Source organism: Salmo salar, chromosome ssa26 (assembly GCF_905237065.1).
Source record: "Salmo salar chromosome ssa26, Ssal_v3.1, whole genome shotgun sequence".
Taxonomy (NCBI): Eukaryota; Metazoa; Chordata; class Actinopteri; order Salmoniformes; family Salmonidae; genus Salmo; species Salmo salar.
Window position 1 is genome coordinate 17200755 of NC_059467.1, and position 20547 is coordinate 17221301.

The 20547-nt window shown below is 42.2% G+C and overlaps 2 protein-coding genes across 5 annotated transcripts in view; one reads left to right on the forward strand and one right to left on the reverse strand.

The window, feature by feature from the left end:
- LOC106587232 (CD276 antigen) overlaps nucleotides 1–10578 on the reverse strand; it is a 73348-nt gene extending 62770 nt beyond the window's left edge. Inside the window, exon 1 of one of the 2 annotated variants that reach the window (XM_014175426.2) lies at nucleotides 10336–10578. The gene's annotated coding sequence lies outside the window, so the exon portion shown is untranslated. Of the gene's footprint in view, nucleotides 1–1951; nucleotides 2203–10335 lie in introns of those variants that run through there. The other variant, XM_014175427.2, reaches the window with a different exon arrangement.
- A 1813-nt stretch (nucleotides 10579–12391) lies between these two features.
- Nucleotides 12392–19402, forward strand: LOC106587231 (ubiquitin-like protein 7). 3 transcript variants are annotated; one of them, XM_014175424.1, is made up of 11 exons: nucleotides 12392–12476; nucleotides 12807–12987; nucleotides 13092–13211; nucleotides 13340–13422; nucleotides 17421–17505; nucleotides 17605–17662; nucleotides 17786–17919; nucleotides 18166–18215; nucleotides 18298–18474; nucleotides 18586–18708; nucleotides 19007–19402. In XM_014175424.1, the coding sequence occupies exons 2-11, from the start codon at nucleotides 12816–12818 to the stop codon at nucleotides 19145–19147; spliced, it is 1143 nt and encodes a 380-aa protein (XP_014030899.1). In that variant the 5' UTR covers nucleotides 12392–12476; nucleotides 12807–12815; the 3' UTR covers nucleotides 19148–19402. The 3 variants fall into 3 exon arrangements, with proteins under 3 accessions (XP_014030899.1, XP_014030897.1, XP_014030898.1); XM_014175422.2 differs by having other exon boundaries at nucleotides 12476–12583; XM_014175423.2 differs by lacking the exon at nucleotides 12392–12476 and adding an exon at nucleotides 12515–12583 and having other exon boundaries at nucleotides 18589–18708.
- The last annotated feature ends 1145 nt before the right edge of the window (nucleotides 19403–20547 follow it).

Here is a 20547-nt window from a genome sequence, read left to right on the forward strand (position 1 = left end):
GAAAAATCACAGCAAGATTACTGAATGTAAGTACATTATTTACCTTCAGAGGTGAATGTATCAAACCAGTTGCCGTGATAAAGGTTTGTTGTCATTGTGCACTTTTCTCAAACAATAGCATGGTATTTTCTCACTATAATAGCTACTGTAAATTGGACAGTGCAGATAGAGTAACATCATTTTTTGTTACTTACAACGTCATGCTAATCACATTAGCGCACGTTAGCTCAACCGTCCCGGTATAGGGACATTGTTTTTGGACAATCATTTCCTCCTCCAGTTTAGATGGACGTCATATTCTATTTGTGTCTCCCCTTCTCATAGGCCCGTTATATGGACGTCACTTTTATTGATCTGTTTATCAGTGTCAGCAGAGCAGGCTACCCTGTAATTTGTCGTATTAAAAAAGATTCTGCTAATGTCTCCAGTCATATACTTTAAAGTGTAGAAGAAATGCATAAAATGTGTTTTTCCCATGCAATGAAATAAGAAACGTATCTTACATACCCTATAGCCCACGTCTCTACGCTATACGCGCTCAGCCATGATTGACTGGTCTTTTTTGCAAACAGGGATTTAAATGATATTGTTAGCCTAAATTATGACTATCCAATCTACTCATCACATTACAAATATAGTAAAAAAAAAAAAAATTTAAGTAAGATATCTTACATAAGTTCGCAAATGCAATGATGCATGGAATGCTTTATTATAAAGGTGCAGTTTCATGGTGAAAATATGCTTCCCCAAACTTGAAACTCACGCGCCGTCTATCCATAGGCTTGGGATTTGGCGGTTCGTACTCGAGGAAAAGTACATGTGGACAGTAATTCTAACATCTTCAAATTGTGTGGGAAGAAGGACACACATCATTGCATCCTCGACTTGCATGTTCTGTTAATATGACTTACCATAATATAAATGTGATTTCTGTCATTCTGAGCACCGTGGCACGCCCTAATCAGGTTACGCACCCAATGCATATGGGTCAGGTAAATGTCTCAAATGTCCAGTAAATTAAAATGCTGCAGGTCAAATGTCCGGCGCCACGTTTTCATAATGGAAACCCTGGATTGTGTGTGTGTATACACTACCCATGGCCCACATAAAATTGGATAAGGAAAATGAGAATAAACACTATAAAATGACAGCTGGGCACAACAATCGTGTGAATATAAACGTTTTGGGGATACTGAACATAGACGGGAGGGGTGGACACTGACCAACTAGTGAAATACTCCTATAAAGCCCGGGAAAATACTTGCAATATTAAAATAAAATACTAAAACTATCCAGCATACTATAATAGCACAGACCTCACAGACTGGACAATACTGATTATGATTAAAAGGATACTGTCTACATACAATTTAATTATGTGTATAGTTATTCTATTGCATATTGTTCCAGGAAAACTGAGATCTGTTTCCGCTCTGTTATTGAACTCCTCATTTCCCTTTGGCATACAGTATATCCTGTACTGTATTCTCCCTCAACACTCATGCCCTCTCCTGCCCACTATTCTCTCTCCCTCCCTTCCTGAATCCTGACACAGCTAGCATACCCTGCTGACAACCCCCAGAGAGAGAGAGAGGCTGTGAGGGGAGAATAAGGACTATAATGGGTAATGCCAACTGGGTTCAACATGACGGCGTGGTATCAGGTGGCTTGTGGGTAGGCAGGCTACAACATAAGCAGACAGCACAAAAGGGAATGGTACACTAAGAGGTATGGTTAATGCAGTCTTCACCTATGGTGACCAGATTTGTCTGTTCACAAAGATGAAAAGTAGAAGCCTCTGACACGCACTTCGGTTTGTACTGCTATTAACAACGTTACTGAGATAGAACGAAACAATTCCCCACCAAATACTCAATCATAACCAATGTAAACATAGCCTACTTCTTACAGTTAGAGAGCTAAATGCATGTGTAATAAATTAATTACAAACCGTTTCCAACTATCCAGGTTTGTGCATTGCCAAATGTTCCGATTCACATCAACACTGCTATGGTCACCAGCTTAATTCCTTGGCTTAGATGAAAACCTATGATGAAAGACTTTCCATGAAGTCTCCAGATGAGCTCAGCAGAAAGAAAGGATGCGGGTAGAAAGGTAACTTCCACACAAAGCTACTTCCATAATAGGACTGTTCCCTGGACCCTGGCTGTCTGTCAGTCTATCTGTCTGTATCTCTGGTCTGGACAGCTGTCGAGCAGGCAGCAGAAGCCAGCCTGCCCATAATTAATTTAGCACGCTAGGACTAGGGACTAGGGAGCTTACTATCTAGAAATATTTGTCCTGATCACTGGCTATTCATGGCAAGGCTGATGCATTGTATGTGTCATAACATACCCTCATGGCATGCATAGAAAACATTACAACAAACAGATGACATACCTAAGAGCTTTTCATAGTCACAAGTCAGATTTCCTGACACATTGTTCAGTTCCTGTTTTATTCAGTTTCACTTAGCTCAGCCCATATGAACTCAGACATTCTTGAGTATGACTGGTAAGCAGTGTGAAAGCCACTGTCTGTCGAGGCTGTCTGGCATTCCCATTTTTTTGTATTGAACTACTCAACGTTATTTCCCTTCCCCCTGTCTAACTTCTCCACCAGGACTGGTAAATCCCCCTTTTCCTCACTCCCTGCACTACCCAATTTATTTTGGCCAGCTTAATGTCAGAGGTCAGATCAAAGTCATTTGACCACACCTGCAGCCTGAGACAGGTATAAGGCAGGAATTATTTCAGCACACTAACGAGTACAATAAATCTGTACTCTATCTTCACTCAGCAGATCCATTTACATTTGTTGCGGATTTATAGGTTGTGGTATCACGTACACAAATGGTAGTACCTAAACTTAAGGTGTTTTCTGGAAAAGTCTGATATTGCTCGTGCTTTTCCCTCCATTTTAAGTATGAAGTATTTCTCTTGTCTTTCCCCAACGTCGGTTATAATTTCCTCTCTAGCCAGCTTAGTATCAAAGACTATCGTATCCCTCCAGGATGCTGTACCTGCCAAGAAAGCCCAGCTGCTCTGCTCTGACAGTCATATGATAGGCAGCATCAGACCAGTGGTTCTGAAGCACAAGTCCTCTAACGCAGTATTGAACCACTGGTCTGATGATAACTCTACCCTCAAGGAGAAATAAAAAGCAAAGCCTTATATAGAAGTTTAGACATTGAGATATGGGTAAAGAAAGTATAATTGCATTGTAACCCTCTGTAAAACAACAATGACATTACATCGGCTTGGTGAATTAAATTTTATTTGATCAAACCGATTGTAAGTGGGGAAAAAGTGACAAAGTAAAAGTACAAATTGTTGCTACAGGGAAATGAATGACAGGATAGGTACAGTATGTCATTGTTTGGGAGTCACTGAAATTCCTAGACATCCAGGCAGATTGTGTCATTCTTGGTGGTGGTTACCTGTCATATTCTAGAACAGGGGTTCCCAAACCTTTTCACTCAGGTAGGCCCCCCTTCCAGAATGGGGAAACACCCCTAGTTGATCTGGACATTTCTAACAAGTCATAAATAGCTCTCTAAGGTATGAAATGACTGACATGATAAGAGGAAAACTGATGATGCACCACCCAATTTTTCGAAATTGCACCTTGTATTTTCTACTATTAAAACTTTCAGGAGTAAGTTAAAAGCCGGACTAAGTTCATTAAAAAGGCACGCCCCACAGTTTAAGAACCATTGTTCTAGAAGACCTTATTATACTTTATAATCACCCAGGTTGTTTGCCCTATGTTGCCCTGGGCCTGAACATTTTTCTCTGTGATGGGGTAATGCTGCTATGTGTTCCAAGTTCCAACCACAGCGGGTTCCAACAAATAGGAGACCACCCACTGGTCACAGATGTCCATTCAAATCAAATCAAATCAAACTGTATTAGTCACATGCGCCGAATTCAACAGGTGTAGACCTTACAGTGAAATGCTTACTTACGAGCCCCTAACCGACAATGCAGTTTTAAAACAATACGGATGAGAATAAGTGATAAAAGGAACAAGTCATTAAAGAGCAGCAGTGAAATAACAATAGCGAGACTATATAGAGTTGGGTACCGATACAGAGTCAATGTGCGGGGGTACCGGTTAGCCGAGGTAGTATGTACATGTAGGTAGTAGAGATGAAACGGTATGAACATTTCATATCACAATTATAGTGACCAAAATTATCACGGTTATCAGTATTATCGAGGTGTTAAAATGTGCTGGAAATTTTCAAAAAGTACTGATACACACACTGAAATCATTTCACCAAGTTATATATTGAAATCCAACAAAAAACAAATAAAATTAGCAGCACTAAGCACTTTTTGTGTGCATAAACATTAAAATAATAACATAAACATTAAAGATGGCACCATGTGGCCATGAGAGATAAGTTTCCCTAGTGCAGCTTTAAATGAACACAACCTTAAGTAAGCAAATCAAATTAACAAACAGCAAATCAAATTAGCAACACTCACTTTGTAGTGAGGCACGGCAACCTTCATCAGCCTCAGAAAGCCAGGCCTCTCAACAATTTGAAATGGCATCATGTCCTTTGCAATGTAATATGAAAGGGCTGCAGTGAGGTCTTGAGCATTTTTTGATGTGGGTGCATAAGCAGCCTGCTTTTTAAATGCTTGATCGAGTGTCTGTGTCACAACTGTAGATGAGGGACCAGTAGCATCACTGGGTTTGCCTGCTGCACGCCCACTCTGTAAACAAGGGAATAGCAAATGTATTATTATTATTATTAGTGTTGTTACATTATAATTATAATTATTCACTTACACACACACACACAGTCTATCTTCTGTGTTGCATTGAGTATATGCAATGACCCCATGCAGAAATACAAATGAGTCTTAAGAAGACAGTGATAGTAATTGCAATGAGCCCAACAATTGACATAAATACAGGAGACTTGTATAGGAGTCTATAGTGTTTCTCCTGTTGGAGCACTTTTACAACCAAGTCGACGTCTACCGGATTTTAAATGAACATAATATTTTGCTTGGGTGACTAAACTACATAACGTGTTATCGTGTGCAATGGGCAAAGAGTCCGCAAACACACGACGCAACCATCAGCAGAATAACGTGTAGTGTTTTTACAAGAGTAGCTAACACTGAAAACTTCAGTTTACATTATTGACAAGCTATTAGCAAGTTAGACAGACAAACCATGACATTTTCCCCCATTCCGAAGTCCCCACATCATGCATTGAGCTAAAAGTTAACATACCTTGCATTCACTATAAAGTAGTGAGTGGTGGTCACGAAGCTGACTCAAGAGATTTGAAGTGTTGCCCCCTTTCGCAGCGATTTTTTTGTTGTTGCATGTTTTGCAGACAGGGTGACCATCTTCAATTAAGCTTCCCTCAGCACTCTTGTAAATCCCAAAATACGACCACACTTCCGATTTGGTCCTCTTAGAAGGCTGAAAAAACTCCCGAGCACTGGCAATGGCCTCTGCTGTGTTTTCACACAAAAAATAGTTTTTTATTTGAAACGGTGATACTAATCACTGGGAATTTTACTGTGGTTTATCGTGAAACCGGTAACTGTTTCATCCCTAGTAGGTAGAGTTATTAAAGCGACTATGCATAGATGACAACAGAGAGTAGCAGTGGTGTAAAGAGGGGGAGTGGGGGCAATGCAAATAGTCTGGGTAGCCATTTGACTAAATGTTCAGGGGTCTTATGGCTTGGGGGTAGAAGCTGTTTAGAAGCCTCTTGGACCTAGACTTCGTGCTCCGGTACCGCTTGCCGTGCGGTAGCAGAGAGAACAGTCTATGACTAGGGTGGCTGGAGTCTTTGACAATTTGCAGGGCCTTCCTCTGACACCACCTGGTATAGAGGTCCTGGATGGTAGGAAGCTTGGCCCCAGTGATGTACTGGGCCATTCGCACTACCCTCTGTTGTGCCTTGTGGTCGGAGGCCGAGCAGTTGTCATACCAGGCAGTGATGCAACCAGTCAGGATGCTCTCGATGGTGCAGCTGTAGAACCTTTTGATGATCTGAGGACCCATGCCAAATCGTTTCAGTCTCCTGAGGGGGAATAGGATTTGTCTTTCCCTCTTCACAACTGTCTTGGTGTGCTTGGACCATGTTAGCTTGTTGGTGATGTGGACACCAAGGAACTTGAAGCTCTCAACCTGCTCCACTGCAGCCCCATCGATGAGAATGGGGGCGTGCCCGGTCCTCTTTTTCCTGTAGTCCACAATCATCTCCTTTGTCTTGATCACATTGAGGGAGAGGTTGTTGTCCTGGCAGCACACGGCCAGGTCACTGACCTCCTCCCTATAGGCTGTCTCATCGTTGTCGGTGATCAGGTCTACCACTGTTGTGTCATCGGCAAATTTAATGATGGTGTTGGAGTCATGCCTGGCCATGCAGTCATGAGTGAACAGGGAGTACAGGAGGGGACTGAGCATGCACCCCTGAGGGGCCCCTGTGTTGAGGATCAGCATGGAAGATGTGTTGTTACCTACCCTTACCACCTGGGGGCGGCCTGTCAGGAAGTCCAGGATCCAGTTGCAGAGGGAGGTGTTTAGTCCCAGGATCCTTAGCTTATTGATGAGCTTTGAGGACACTATGGTGTTGAACGCTGAGCTGTAGTCAATGAATAGCATTCTCCCATGGGTGTTCCTTTTGTCCAGGTGGGAAAAGGCAGTGTGGAGTGCAATAGAGATTGCATCATCTGTGGATCTGTTGGGGCTGTATGCAAATTGGAGTGGGTCTAGGGTTTCTGGGATGATGGTGTTGATGTGAGCCATGACCAGCCTTTTGAAGCACTTCTTAGCTACAGACGTGAGTGCTACGGGTCGGTAGTCATTTAGGCAGGTTACCTTAGTGTTCTTTGGCACAGGCACTATGGTGGTCTGCATAAAACATGTTGGTATTACAGACTCGGACAGGGAGAGGTTGAAAATGTCAGTGAAGACACTTGCCAGTTGGTCAGCGCATGCTCGCTGTACACATCCTGGTAATCTGTCTGGCCCTGCGGCCTTGTGAATGTTGACCTGTTTAAAGGTCTTACTCACATCGGCTGCGGAGACCGTGATCACACAGTCTTCCGGAACAGCTGGTGCTCTCATGCATGTTTCAGTGTTATTCGCCTCGAAGCGAGCATAGAAGTAGTTTAGCTTGTCTGGTAGGCTCGTGTCACTGGGCAGCTCTCTTCTGTGCTTCCCTTTGTAGTCTGTAATGGTTTGCAAGCCCTGTCACATCTGACGAGCGTCAGAGCTGGTGTAGTACGATTCGATCTTAGTCCTGTATTGATGCTTTACCTGTTTGATGGTTCGTCGGAGGGCATAGCGGGAATTCTTATAAGCTTCCGGGTTAAAGTTCTGCTCCTCGAAAGCGACAGCTCTAGCCTTTAGCTCAGTGCAGATGCTGCCTGTAATCCATGATTTCTGGTTGGGGTTTGTACGTACGGTCACTGTGGGGACGACGTCATCGATGCACTTATTGATGAAGCCAATGGCTGATGTGGTGTACTCTTCAATGCCATCGGAGGAATACCGGAACATATTCTAGTATGTGCTAGCAAAACAGTCTTGTAGATTAGCATCTGCTTCATCACCACTTTTTTATTGATCTAGTCACTGGTGCTTCCTGCTTTGATTTTTGCTTGTAAGCAGGAATCAGGAGGATATAATTATGGTCAGATTTGCTAAACGGAGGGCGAGAGAAAGCTTTGTATTTGTCTCTGTGTGTGGAGTATAGGTGGTCCAGAGTTCTTTTTCCTCTGGTTGCACATTTAGCATGCTGATAGAAATTTGGTAAGACGGATTTAAGTTTCCCTGCATTAAAGTCCCTGGTTACTAGGAGCCTCTGGGTGAGCGTTTTCTTGTTTTCTTATGCAGAATACAGCTCATTCAATGCTGTCTTAGTGCCAGCCTCTGACTGTGGTGGTATGTAAACAGCTACAAAGAATACAGATGAAAACTCTCAGTAGGTAGAGTGGTCAATAGTTTATCATGAGATACTCTATCTCAGGCGAGCAATAGCTCGAGACTTCCTTAGATATCGTGCACCAGCTGTTATTTACAAAAATACATAGTTTGCCGCCCCTTGTCTTACCAGACGCCGCTGTTCTATCCTGCCGGTACATCGTATAACCAGCCAGCTGTATGTTGATATTGTCGTTGTTCAGCCACGACTCCGTGAAACATAAGATGTTACAGTTCTTAATGTCCCATTGGTAGTTTAATCTTCCGCGTAACTCTGCAATTTTATTCTCCAAGGATTGCACATTTGCTAGCAGAATGGAGGGAAGTGGGGTTTATTCGATCGCCTACGAATTCTCAGAATGCAGCCCGCCCTTCGGCCCTTCTTTCTCCGCCTCCTCTTCATGCAGATCAAGGGGATCGGGGCCTGTTCCCGAGGAAGTAGTATATCCTTCGCATCAGGCTCATCAGAGTCGTGAAAGGAAAAAAAGTATTCTGCTAGTCCGTGGTGAGTAATCGCAGTCCTGATGTCTAGAAGTTATTTTCTGTCATAAGTAAAAAAAAAAATGTTTAAAAAAGTTACAAACAACGCAAATAAATAAACAAAAAGCACAATCGGCTGGGCGCACGTAAAACGTCTGCCTTCTTCTCCCACGCCATCTTCAATGTCTATTCCACGTTTGTTCAACACAATTTCATTGAAATGACGTGGAAACACTGTTGATTCAACCTGTGTCTAGCCGGTGGGAAGGTCTTTTGTCTCAAAACAAGACAATCATGTTATTATCAAGCTTTACAGTCTATAATTAAGTTTGGAGCAGTGGATGCTCCTTAGAGGAGGAAGGGGAGGTCCATCCTACTCAGTGAATTTCAGATAAATAAAAATTGTGAAACATTAAAAAGTTATTATTTTAGATACAACTATACTAAATATATTCAAGTTACCAAATAACTGATTAAAACACACTGTTTTGCAATGAAGGTCTACAATAGCCTCAACAGCACTCTGGTGTAGCCGTAGAATAGCTATTTTCGTCCTATTCTGGGTACATTTACTTCAGTACAAAACCTAGGAGGCTTAAGGTTCTCACCACCTTCCATAGACTTATAGTACACAGTAATTATGACAACTTGCGGAGGATGTCCTTCAACCTATCAGAGCTCTTGCAGCATGAACTGACCTGTTGTCCACTCAATCAAAGGATCAGAAAATGAATCTAGTACTGAAATCATAAGCTACCGCTAGCTAGCACTGCAGTGAAAAAAATGTGGTGAGTAGTTGACTCAAAGAGAGCGATAAAGACAATAGTTGAACAGTTTTGACCAAATTCATTTCTTCAAAAATTAAGAAGGAGCATCAGAGAGAGATAGCTATATTTCATTGTATTTTTCACCTTCACTTTCACTTACTTAGCTAGCTAATGCAGCTAGCTAGTTTAGCCTACTCAAACACCTGGCTCTAACAGAGGAATGCTATTTATGTTACCTAGCTAGCTATGGCTATCCAACACTGGAACTCTTCCAAGTCAAGGTATGCTTTTGGTTTTATTCATTTATTGCCACCAGGTCATGCTGGTGTAACTGCTAAACTGCTTGCTGACTGTACAATGTACTGCATGATTGTAGCGGGTTTACTAGTAGCTATGTTGACTATGAAGTTAGCTAATATGGTGACAATGACATAGGCTGTGTGTAGCGGTAAGCGGTTATGGTTAAGGTTTGGCTTGGAAAGGTTTTATTGCCTGGTCACAGACAGCTGTTGTGTTGTGCACTGAAGTCCACAAGTGAAGGGAAAAGATGAGAGGAGGAGAGTGTGTAGATGCGAGAAGGAATTATACAATGAGCAAAGTAATGATGCTGTTTGTATGTGGCTGCTATGAAAGTGAACTGTGTGTGCGGGTGATGAGAGGTGTATTCATTCTGCCAATTATGTTGAAAAACATTTCTTAAACGGAAGCAAGCAGGACGAAATGGGGATAAACCTACCTGAATTTGTCTGTTTCTCGTTTAAGAAGAGATCTAGCTAAGTGCTTTGGTAAAATGTGATATACAAAACCGCTATTTGGACATTAACTTACTGAGACTTAAATCAAAGTTACTTAACAGTGTATTAATTGTTAATGAGTTTCTTAAACGAGTCTATTGTCTTTTGTTCGAATAAGATGCAGTAGTAGCCATATATCCAATCATGCGGCGTTTCTGCTTCATTCACTCCAGCTGTTGCTTACATCTGCAAGCACCACGAAATGTTCGTGGCTCATTCTCAAAATCAACAGAAAATCGAAACGACGCGTTATTACATGGTTACTACACCACGTTTCACTTAATTTTCTTTGACTAATGTAAATAAAAAATAATGTGAAAACTTACCATGTTAGGGGAACGCAACTTATGAATCACCAACCATCCACCGGCAGTGATTTGTTATACAAAATAAGCGCTAATAGTGTTCCCTTAAACCCTTTTGACTTGAGAAAGTAATAGTTCGGCTACAGGAATTGAAAAACCTTACATTCAGGAGGATTCATTCGATTCTAAGAAACCACTCCCATATGGTGCTTTGTCCAGTATGATGTCACGCGTAAGAAAAGTGTTTGCCCCCGACCCCCACCGCTGGTTAATGTTAACCCTTTATTTAAATGTTTTATTATTTAACCTTTATTTAACCCTTTAAGTTGAAGGCAAGCATACAGTATATTAAACACCTGTGGTGCTCGTCAATTTTCATAAAGTATAATATTTTGTACATCTCAAATTCTTCATACACAACTATATCGTTTTGAATATACTAAGGCTAATAATAATACGTGTAATACCTTAATTACACATTTTTGTCTGATGAAGGATCATATGCTTTGATGAAAATAACAAACTGGATAGGCAATAGTGTTGTATGAACTAGATGCCATTGTTGAACTGGACGTTTGCAATACATGTCACTAAAACAAAGAGAGCTGGTTTTACACTGCTATAATATTCACTCTTTGTCCCAGACATGAAGGCTGGATAGCTGTGTTGGAAAGAACATCCTGAGCCAATGCATTCAGCAGGAAAAGTAATCTGGGTATTTTGAGACATTAAGGCTTCCTGCTTTTCTCCTCAACAGCTTCTCTGTTGTTATTACATTCTGATACTCCAATAACACATTAGAAACAGACACTATCGCTTCAAAGGATGTCATTTCGCTACACCCGCAATAACATCTGCTAAATATGTGTATGTGACCAATAAAATTTGATATGATTTGATTTTTATTTGATGGGCTCTGCTGAACTCAGCTGTGTGATAAATTATGCTTCGCACCCTCCTGAAAAGACCTTAGAGCCCATGACCTTACAAATTGTTACTTTCGTTTTCAATATGACATTTAATTGTTATTTCCTAACAACAACAAGGAACATTTTTATTTCAAATTATGTTTTGATAAAAGCCTAAAAATCATTCCGTTTTTTGTTTCATCTTGGGGGGCAAAATTACTCCAGCTGGTAATAATCATGTAAAATACGTTGGTAGTTTGAGGGTTAAAATAATTTGATAATGGCATAGAAAAGTTGGAAAGTTTGGAAAGTAGGCTTTGCGGCCCAATAACTGACCAAATGTGCAACAAAGGGTGTGGAGGGTCTTGAAATTGCTGTAGAAAAGGTATAGTAAGTTAGATTTGCTACATCTACATTGCAGTTGTTACATTTTGCTTCAGCAAGGACCGTGATAGCAAATAAATGATACATTCGGCCATCAGATTTGCCACCAACGCTCCCTATAGGACACATCACTGCACTCTATCTCTGTATACCTGTCACAAGACACACTGGTTGATGCTTATTTCTAAAACCCTCTTAGGCCTCACTCCCCCATATCTGAGATATCTGCTGTAGCCTTCATCCTCCACATACAACACCCGTCGCCAGTCACATTCTGTTAAAGGTCCCCAAAGCACACACATCCCTGGGTCGCTCTGCAACAAACAAGATGCAACAACAAACGAGCTGCAACAAACACTCAAACTGGGCAGTTTTATCTCAATCTCTTCATTCAAAGACTCAATCATGGTCAGTTGACAGTTGTGGCTACTTGGTGTGATGTATTGTTGTCTCTACCTTCTTGCCCTTTGTGCTGTTGTCTGTGCCCAATAATGTGTGTACCATGTTTTGTGCTGCTACCATGCTGGGTTGCTACCATGTTGTTGTACCATGCTGTGTTGTCATGTGTTTCTGCCTTGCTATGCTGTTGTCTGAGGTCTCTCTTTATGTAGTGTTGTCTCTTGTTGTGATGTGTGTTTTGTCCTATATTTATATTGTATTTGTTTTTTATTTTAAATCCCAGGCCCGTCCCCGCAGGAGGCTGTCATTGTAAATAAGAATGTGTTCTTAACTGACTTGCCTAGTTAAATAAAGGTTAAATAAAATAAAAAATACATTTTTGCCATGTATATCCCATTACTTCCGCTTTGGTCAGCGTGATTGTGGACCACGTGAATAACACGGAAGCAGATCGTGTCAACAAAGCAAATTGTGAGTCTGCAGCATAATTTTGCAATGGGTTTCATGTGTCATTCGTGGATTTAATGCGTTTTCGTGGCTGCCATACGAACGTTATTTTTGAAAACGTCATCCAAACGGTCTTTACTTGCTAAAAATATTCATGCCTAATGTTAGTGGCATTATAGAAGCGATAGCTAGCTTGCTAGCTTAATGGCTAATAGCTAACGGTAACGTTAGCTGTACATATCAGAAGATTAGACATTGCTTTTCCAAACTTTAGCTAGTTTTAGATTCGTGAATGTGGTGCTGACCTCACTATGTTACCAATGTAGATTTTCGTTGTAACTTGTTCCTGTCTAGCAACAGCTCATGATGTCGGAGTGGCACCTGTCATTGAAGCTGGTGGATCAGCCCAAATCCACCTTCCACTTCCCTGAGACAATGCCTGGAGACGTGTCTCCCGGCGGGTACCGAGTCTCTACTCTGAAACAGCTCGTTGCAGCACAGCTTCCTGATTCCCTACCGGACCCCGAACTCATAGGTTTGCATTGCATAAGTGAACAACTCACATGTCAACTAACTTAGCTAACTTCTGTACTGTATTTATGATTTGTGTCTAAAGTTTTTATTTATTTCATATGTCAGAGCTGGTACATTGTGGTCGCAAGTTGAAGGACGACCTGACTTTAGACTCCTGTGGGATCCAGCCTGGATCCACCCTGCACATCCTCAAAAGGACCTGGCCTGAACCAGAGATCAATCCAGGTGGGTTTTGGCAGACTCACTCTAACCCTCTTAGAAGCGCCATGTCACTAGACATTTCCATTTATAAGGTTACTTCTATAAAGAACCACAGTCATTTATTTCTCCTGTCTTTCTCTCTTTGTCTGTAGAGCCAGTGAACAGGACAACTGCAGCCAGGGAGTTCCGTGTGCTGCAGGCAGCCCTCCACTCCAACTCCACCTACAGAGACTCGGTAATAACATTGTTATGGTGTTGAGAATGAAAATGTAGACAAATGTCTTTATCAGAAATCCTATTATATCAGTTACAGTGGGGTCCAAAATGATTGACAACCTTGATAAAGATGAGCAATGGTAAATTTATAAAATACACTGAACAAAAATATAAACACAACATGTAAAGTGTTGGTCCCATGTTTCATGAGCTGAAATAAAAGATCCCAGAAATGTTCCATACGCACAAAAAGCTTATTCTTCAAATGTTGTGCACAAATTTGTTTACATCCCTGTTAGTGAGCATTTCTCATTTTCCAAGATAATCCATCCACCTGACAGGTGTGGCATGTCAAGAAGCTGATTAAACAGCATGATCATTACACAGGTGCACCTTGTGCTGGGGACAATAAATGGCCACTCTAAAATGTGCAGTTTTGTCACATAACACAATCTGACAGATGTCTCAAGTTTTGAGGGAGCATGCAATTGGCATACTGACTGCAGGAATGTCCACCAGAGCTGTTGCCAGATCATTTAATTTGGATTTCTCTACCATAAACCGCCTCCAATGTCGTTTTAGAGAATGTGGCAGTATGTCCAACTGGCCTCACAACCGCATACCAAGTGTATGGCGTTATGTGGGCGAGCAGTTTGCTGATGTCAACGTTGTGAACAGACTGCCCCATGGTGGCGTTGGGTTATGGTATGGGCAGGCATTCGCTACGGACAACAAATACAATTGCATTTTATCGATTGCAATTTGAATGCACAGAGATACCGTGACGAGATCCTGAGGCCCATTGTCGTGCCAATTATCCGCCGCCATCACCTCATGTTTCAGCATGATAATGCTTGGCCCCTTGTCGTAAGGATCTGTACACAATTCCTGAAAGTTGAAAATGTCCCAGTTCTTTCATGGTCTGCATACTCACCTTGCATACTCACCAGACATGTCACCCATTGAGCATGTTTGGGATACTCTCGATCGACGTGTAAGACAGTGTGTTCCAGTTCCCGCCAATATCCAGAAACTTCGCACAATCATTGAAGAGGAGTGGGACAACATTCCACAGGCCTGATCAACTCTGTGTGAAGGAGATGTGTTACGCTGCATGAGGCAAATTGTGGTCACACCAGATACTGACTGGTTTTCTGAGCCAAGCCCCTACCTTTTTTAAAGGTATCTGTGACCAACAGATGCATATCTATATTCCCAGTCATATGAAATCCATAGATTAGAGCCTAATGAGTTTATTTCAATTGACTGATGTCCTTATATGAACTCTAACTCAGTAAAATCTTTGAAATTGTTGAGTGTTGGGTTTATATTTTTGTTTAGTATAAATAATAAAAATACTGAGCTATATTTTATGCTCAAAAGAATGGGAAAGTTATATTATTTGATACTAATACAATTGGTCAGAGAAAGATAGTTTGTTGTAATTATTAATACTCAAAAGGTAGTGTTCAAAATTATTGACACCCCTAAAAATTATTATAAATAAAGTAGTCAAAGGTGTAGTATTTTGTCCCATATTCCTAGCTCGCAATGACTACATCAAGCTTGTGACTGTACAAACATGTTGGATGCATTTGCAGATTGTTTTGGTTGTGTTTCAGATTATTTTGTGCCCAATTGCAATCATCAAATCAAATGTATTTATATATCCCTTCTTACACCAGCTGATATATCAAAGTGTTGTACAGAAACCCAGCCTAAAACCCCAAACAGCAAGCAATGCAGGTGTAGAAGCACGGTGGATAGGAAAAACTCCCTAGAAAGGCCAAAACCTAGGAAGAAACCTAGAGAGGAACCAGGCTATGAGGGGTAGCCAGTCCTCTTCTGGCTATGCCGGGTGGAGATTATAACAGAACATGGCCAAGATGTTCAAATGTTCATAAATGACCAGCATGGTCAAATAATAGTAATCACAGTGAACACGTCAGGGTTCCATAGCCGCAGGCAGGACAGTTGAAACTGGAGCAGCAGCACGGCCAGGTGGACTGGGGACAACAAGGAGACATCATGGCAGGTAGTCCTGAGGCATGGTCCTAGGGCTCAGGTCCTCCGGGAGAGAGAGAGAATTAGAGAGAGCATACTTAAATTCACACAGGACACCGGATAAGATAGGAGAAATACTCCAGATATAACAGACTGACCCTAGCCCCCGACACAAACTACTGCAGCATAAATACTGGAGGCTGAGAGAGGAGGGGTCAGGAGACACTGTGGCCCCATCCGATGATACCCCCGGACAGGGCCAAACAGGCAGGATATAACCCCAGCCACTTTGCCAAAGCACCGCCCCCACACCAATAGAGCGATATCTTCAACCACCAACTTACTACCCTGAGACAAGGCTGAGTATAGCCCACAAAGATCTCCGCCATGGCACAACCCAAGGGGGGCGCCAACCCAGACAGGAAGACCACGTCAGTGACTCAACCCACTCAAGTGACGCACCCTTCCTAGGGACGGCATGGAAGAGCACCAGTAAGCCAGTGACTCAGCCCCTGTAATGGGGTTAGAGAATCCCAGTGGAGAGAGGGGAACCGGCCAGGCAGAGACAGCAAGGGCGGTTCGTTGCTCCAGTGCCTTTTCGTTCACCTTCACACTCCTGGGCCTGACTACACTCAATCATAGGACCTACTGAAGAGATGAGTCTTCAATAACGACTTAAAGGTTGAGACCGAGTCTGCGTCTCTCACATGGGTAGGCAGACCATTCCATAAAAATTGAGCTCTATAGGAGAAAGCCCTGCCTCCAGCTGTTTGCTTAGAAATTCTAGGGACAATTAGGAGGCCTGCGTCTTGTGACCGTAGCGTACATATAGGTATGTACGGCAGGACCAAATCGGAAAGATAGTTAGGAGCAAGCCCATGTAATGCTTTGTAGGTTAGCAGTAAAACCTTGAAATCAGCCCTTGCCTTAACACTAAGCCAGTGTAGGGAGGCTAGCACTGGAGTAATATGATCCATTTTTTTGGTTCTAGTCAGGATTCTAGCAGCTGTATTTAGCACTAACTGAAGTTTATTTTGTGCTTTAGCCGGAAAGTAGAGCATTGCAGTAGTCTAACTTAGAAGTAACAAAAGCATGGATTAATTTTTCTGCATCATTTTTGGACAGAAAATGTCAGATTTTTGCAATGTTACGTAAATGGAAAAAAGCTGTCCTTGAAACAGTCTTAATATGTTTGTCAAAAGAGAGATCAGAGTCCAGAGTAACGACGAGGTCCTTTACAGTTTTATTTGAGACGACTGTACAACCATCAGGACTAATTTTCAGATTCAACAGACGATCTCTTTGTTTCTTGGGACCTAGAACTAGCATCTCTATTTTGTCCGAGTTTAAAAGTAAAACATTTGCAGCCATCCACTTCCTTGTGTCTGAAACACAGGCTTCCAGCGAGGGCAATTTTGGGGCTTCACCATGTTTCATTGAAATGTACAGCTGTGTGTCATCCGCATAGCAGTGAAAGTTAACATGTTTTCGAATGACATCCCCAAGAGGTAAAATATATAGTGAAAACAATAGTGAATGGTAAATGATGTATTGTGTCATTATGGAGTCACTTTTTTTTAATTGTAAATAAGAATATAATATGTTTCTAAACACTTCTACATTAATGTGGATTATACCATGATTACAGATAATCCTGAATGAATTGTGAATAATTATGAGTGAGAAAGTTACATAGGGTCAAAGATCCTACTTCCAAAACATGCTAACCTCTCACCATTACCAATAACAGGGAGGTGAGCATGTCTTGGGGGTAAGATCTTTGACCCTATGTAAATGTCACTCATCATTATTCATGATTGTTACTTGTTAAATAAGAATATTTATCAAGGCAATTGTATTAGTATAAAACAATATTGTTTCACCATTTTTATTTAGCATACAATATAGCTCAGTATTTGAATGATTTACTTTATACGGTCATTATTGCTCTTCTTTATCAAGGGTGTCAATAATTTCCGACCCCACTGTATATAACTTAATTTGCTTCCCCAGGTGTTTAAGATGCTGACTAATAAGGAGTCTCTAGATCAGATCATTGTGGCCACGCCAGGGCTGAGATCTGACCCGGTAGCACTAGGCAAGTACTGGTTAGCCCTGCCTGTTATGACATGACATCATCCTAACCATGTCACCAAGAAGGTTATGTCTTACAATGCTATTCTTCTGAATCTTGCAGGAGTGCTCCAAGACAAAGATCTATTTGTGCAATTCACAGACCCTAACATGCTGGATGTGTAAGTGTTTTTGTTCCATATACTGTAGAATGACTTTGTCATACCGTGTTGTGAATGAGTAACTATACTGTGGATTTGTGACATTAGGGATAATACAAAAGTATTAAATGTTTTGCCTTGCAGGTTGATCAGTTCTCACCCAGCCTTGGTCAATGCCATCATCCTGGTCCTCCACTCAGTGGCTGGCAGCATGCCTGCTCAGTCCAGCGCCGGCTCTTCCCGCAACGTTTCCTCCAGCTCCTACAGTGACATGCCAGGTGAGTATCACACTGGTGGACACTACAGGGTCGTGTTCAATAGGGCAGACCGTAGAAAAATGGTTTGCAACGGAAAACAAAAATCTCTGTTCTTATTGGACAAGGTTCAGGTAGCACCTATCTGTTTCATTCTTTTTCAAAATGTTTAGTCCCTACTGAACACGACCCAGTAATGGCCACATCGGTCTGTCACGCACCGTCACAAAGACTGGAACATGTATGACATTTGCTTTGTCTTGTCTGCAGGAGGGTTTATGTTTGAGGGCATGTCTGATGACGATGAAGATTTCCAATCGGTGAGTCAATCTAGCTGGATTGAGATTTAAAATGTAAATATAGATGGAGTATAGCTAACACCGTTGCTATGTGTGTAACTAGGGAAATCCGGCAGGCCCATCCAACCGAACCGGGGGCCCAGCAGGAATGCGGCCTGTGTCCCTTGGCCATAGTGGAGCTACAGGCCCTCGACCCATAACACAGAGTGAGCTGGCCACTGCCCTGGCCCTGGCCAGTACTCCTGAGAGCAGTGCTGTTACTCCCACTGCGGGGGCTCAGGTAAAGAATGGCCCATAATCCTCCCACAACACACACAAACACACTCCTCTACCAGTGACACAGAGCAGACACTTTCCCTTCTAGCTGCGTGCCCTTTGTTCTGTGTTGCAGCAGGACCCCTCATCTGGAGTGCCTCCCACGCCAGCAGGGACTCCTGTCAGCAATGACCTTTTCAGCCAGGCACTGCAGCAGGCTCTGCAGGCCTCCAGCATGTCCAGCATGTCCTCTCTGCAGGTCAGTCTCTTCTCCTTTCCCCCTCTCCTCTACTCTCTCATTCTCTCCTTTCCCTCTCCTCTCACTGTGAGGAGCCGCGAGGACAGACCAGATCCACAGGTCTCGACCTTTAAAGGACAACACTGTGAATAGAAGCTGTGCTCTTAATCATAATGCCTGGAGCAATGGTACTCGCTGCGTTTCTATTTGGTCTCTCTCTAGCTGGAGTAATGACGGCCTAAACTTCAATGTCTCTGACTGTGTGTTTTGATCTGTTTGCCAGTAGTTTTAAGGCTAGCTTTGTTCTACTGTCTTATAGGGGCGTTGGCAGTCCCAGCTGCAGCAGCTGAGAGACATGGGGATCCAGGATGAGGAGCTGATGTTACGGGCGCTGCAGGCTACAGACGGGGACATCCAGTCAGCTCTGGAGCTCATCTTCGCTGGAGGGCCAGGACTCTGAGCCAAGCCAGGGCCCTGTGAGAGGAGAGTGCAGGGGGAAACGTCTCTACACAGACGCAAGCTGATGGCTCTGGTCATTCTGCCATTAGGCTGTGATATGGACACTTATATGGACACTGCTTCAGACATGAAGACCTCATTACTACTCCTCTACGCTTTCATACACAGCCTAAATGGAACAACCTTTAAATGGCTGGCAAAACATTTCTTCTTTTTGTTTTTGACTTGTAATAAAGATAAACATGTACCTTATCTACCCCCTGAATCTGACTGACTCATTTAAAGGAGGGTTGGTGTTAGCCCCTGAAGGCTTTAATCTCATCGCTGTGTGAATATGTACATAATCAAAGAGGGCTGTGTTCTACCAGAAATCTTCATTTTTGTTTCAGACACTAACATTGACTCAGATCTGCTATAAAATATGCATTGGAAGAAAGCAGTGTTGAGACTTCACCTTGAGTCTAATTGTAATTCATACAGTTGTACACTAGGTGGCAATGTATAACCACTTACCATAGTTCCTTTGCAATTCCATTCAATAGAGAAATAAGGAGTAGAAATTTGACAAATATGGCTAGCTAATGTTTGAACTGATTCTGAAGCTGTTTCAGTTAGGCTGCCAGATCAATAAACACATAATACATCATGTAAATACTAGTATTAGACTTTTGTGGTTTGATAAAAATCTAAGCTCATCCAACATGTATGAGATGTATTACATTTTTACTCAACAGCTGACATTATGCCGACGTTGTACTGTAGAAGGATGTTATTGTGTCTGAGCTGAACACGGTCGCAACGAGCAAATGGGCTTGCTCTTTATTCAAATGGTTTTGCTCTTTAAACAACCAAACCCATTTTGTGAACTGCTTTGTCTCATTGTCTCCCATTGGGGTGCTGTGGAAGAAGAGGACAAATTGTGTGCCCCCCTCACCCTACCGTTCTCAATCTTCAGTAATTGCCCTGCTTAGTTTTAGAACTGCGTCTTGTTGAATGCGGCTGCTCAGTCAGTGAATGGCCCTTTCATGAGCGCAGCACCCAAACAGTGCTTTGTGTCTTTCCGTCCCCATTACCATTTTACATGCCATGCCCACCTGCGGGCAATTTCCCTCTGAATATCTCCTACAGAGTTTCAAAAGTGAGGTCTCCCCCTGGACTCTTCAGAACTACTTCAAATAATGTTGAGTCTTCAATTGGTTAATACAACATTTGATTGCCTTTCAAGCTAATTTAAGTAAATAATGATGCACCATAGGAATTGACTTACTGTAGGCTAATTAGACAATATATTGGTGTTCTTTGTTTGACAGATCACGTTAAAAGCGTTACAGTAATGGTAGAGGTATTGTGATGATTAAACAGAAACCGTTTATTCTGCTGGTCGTTGCCATGTCAGACCTA

Excerpts from the sequence above, each read along its gene's own strand:
- LOC106587231 (XM_014175422.2), top strand. The coding sequence starts at position 12,530 with ATGCGTTTTCGTGGCTGCCATACGAACGTTATTTTTGAAAACGTCATC. Across the intron at positions 18,216-18,297 it reads ACGATGAAGATTTCCAATCG|GGAAATCCGGCAGGCCCATC; the intron begins GTGAGTCAATCT and ends GTGTGTAACTAG. Across the intron at positions 18,475-18,585 it reads CTCCCACTGCGGGGGCTCAG|CAGGACCCCTCATCTGGAGT; the intron begins GTAAAGAATGGC and ends TCTGTGTTGCAG.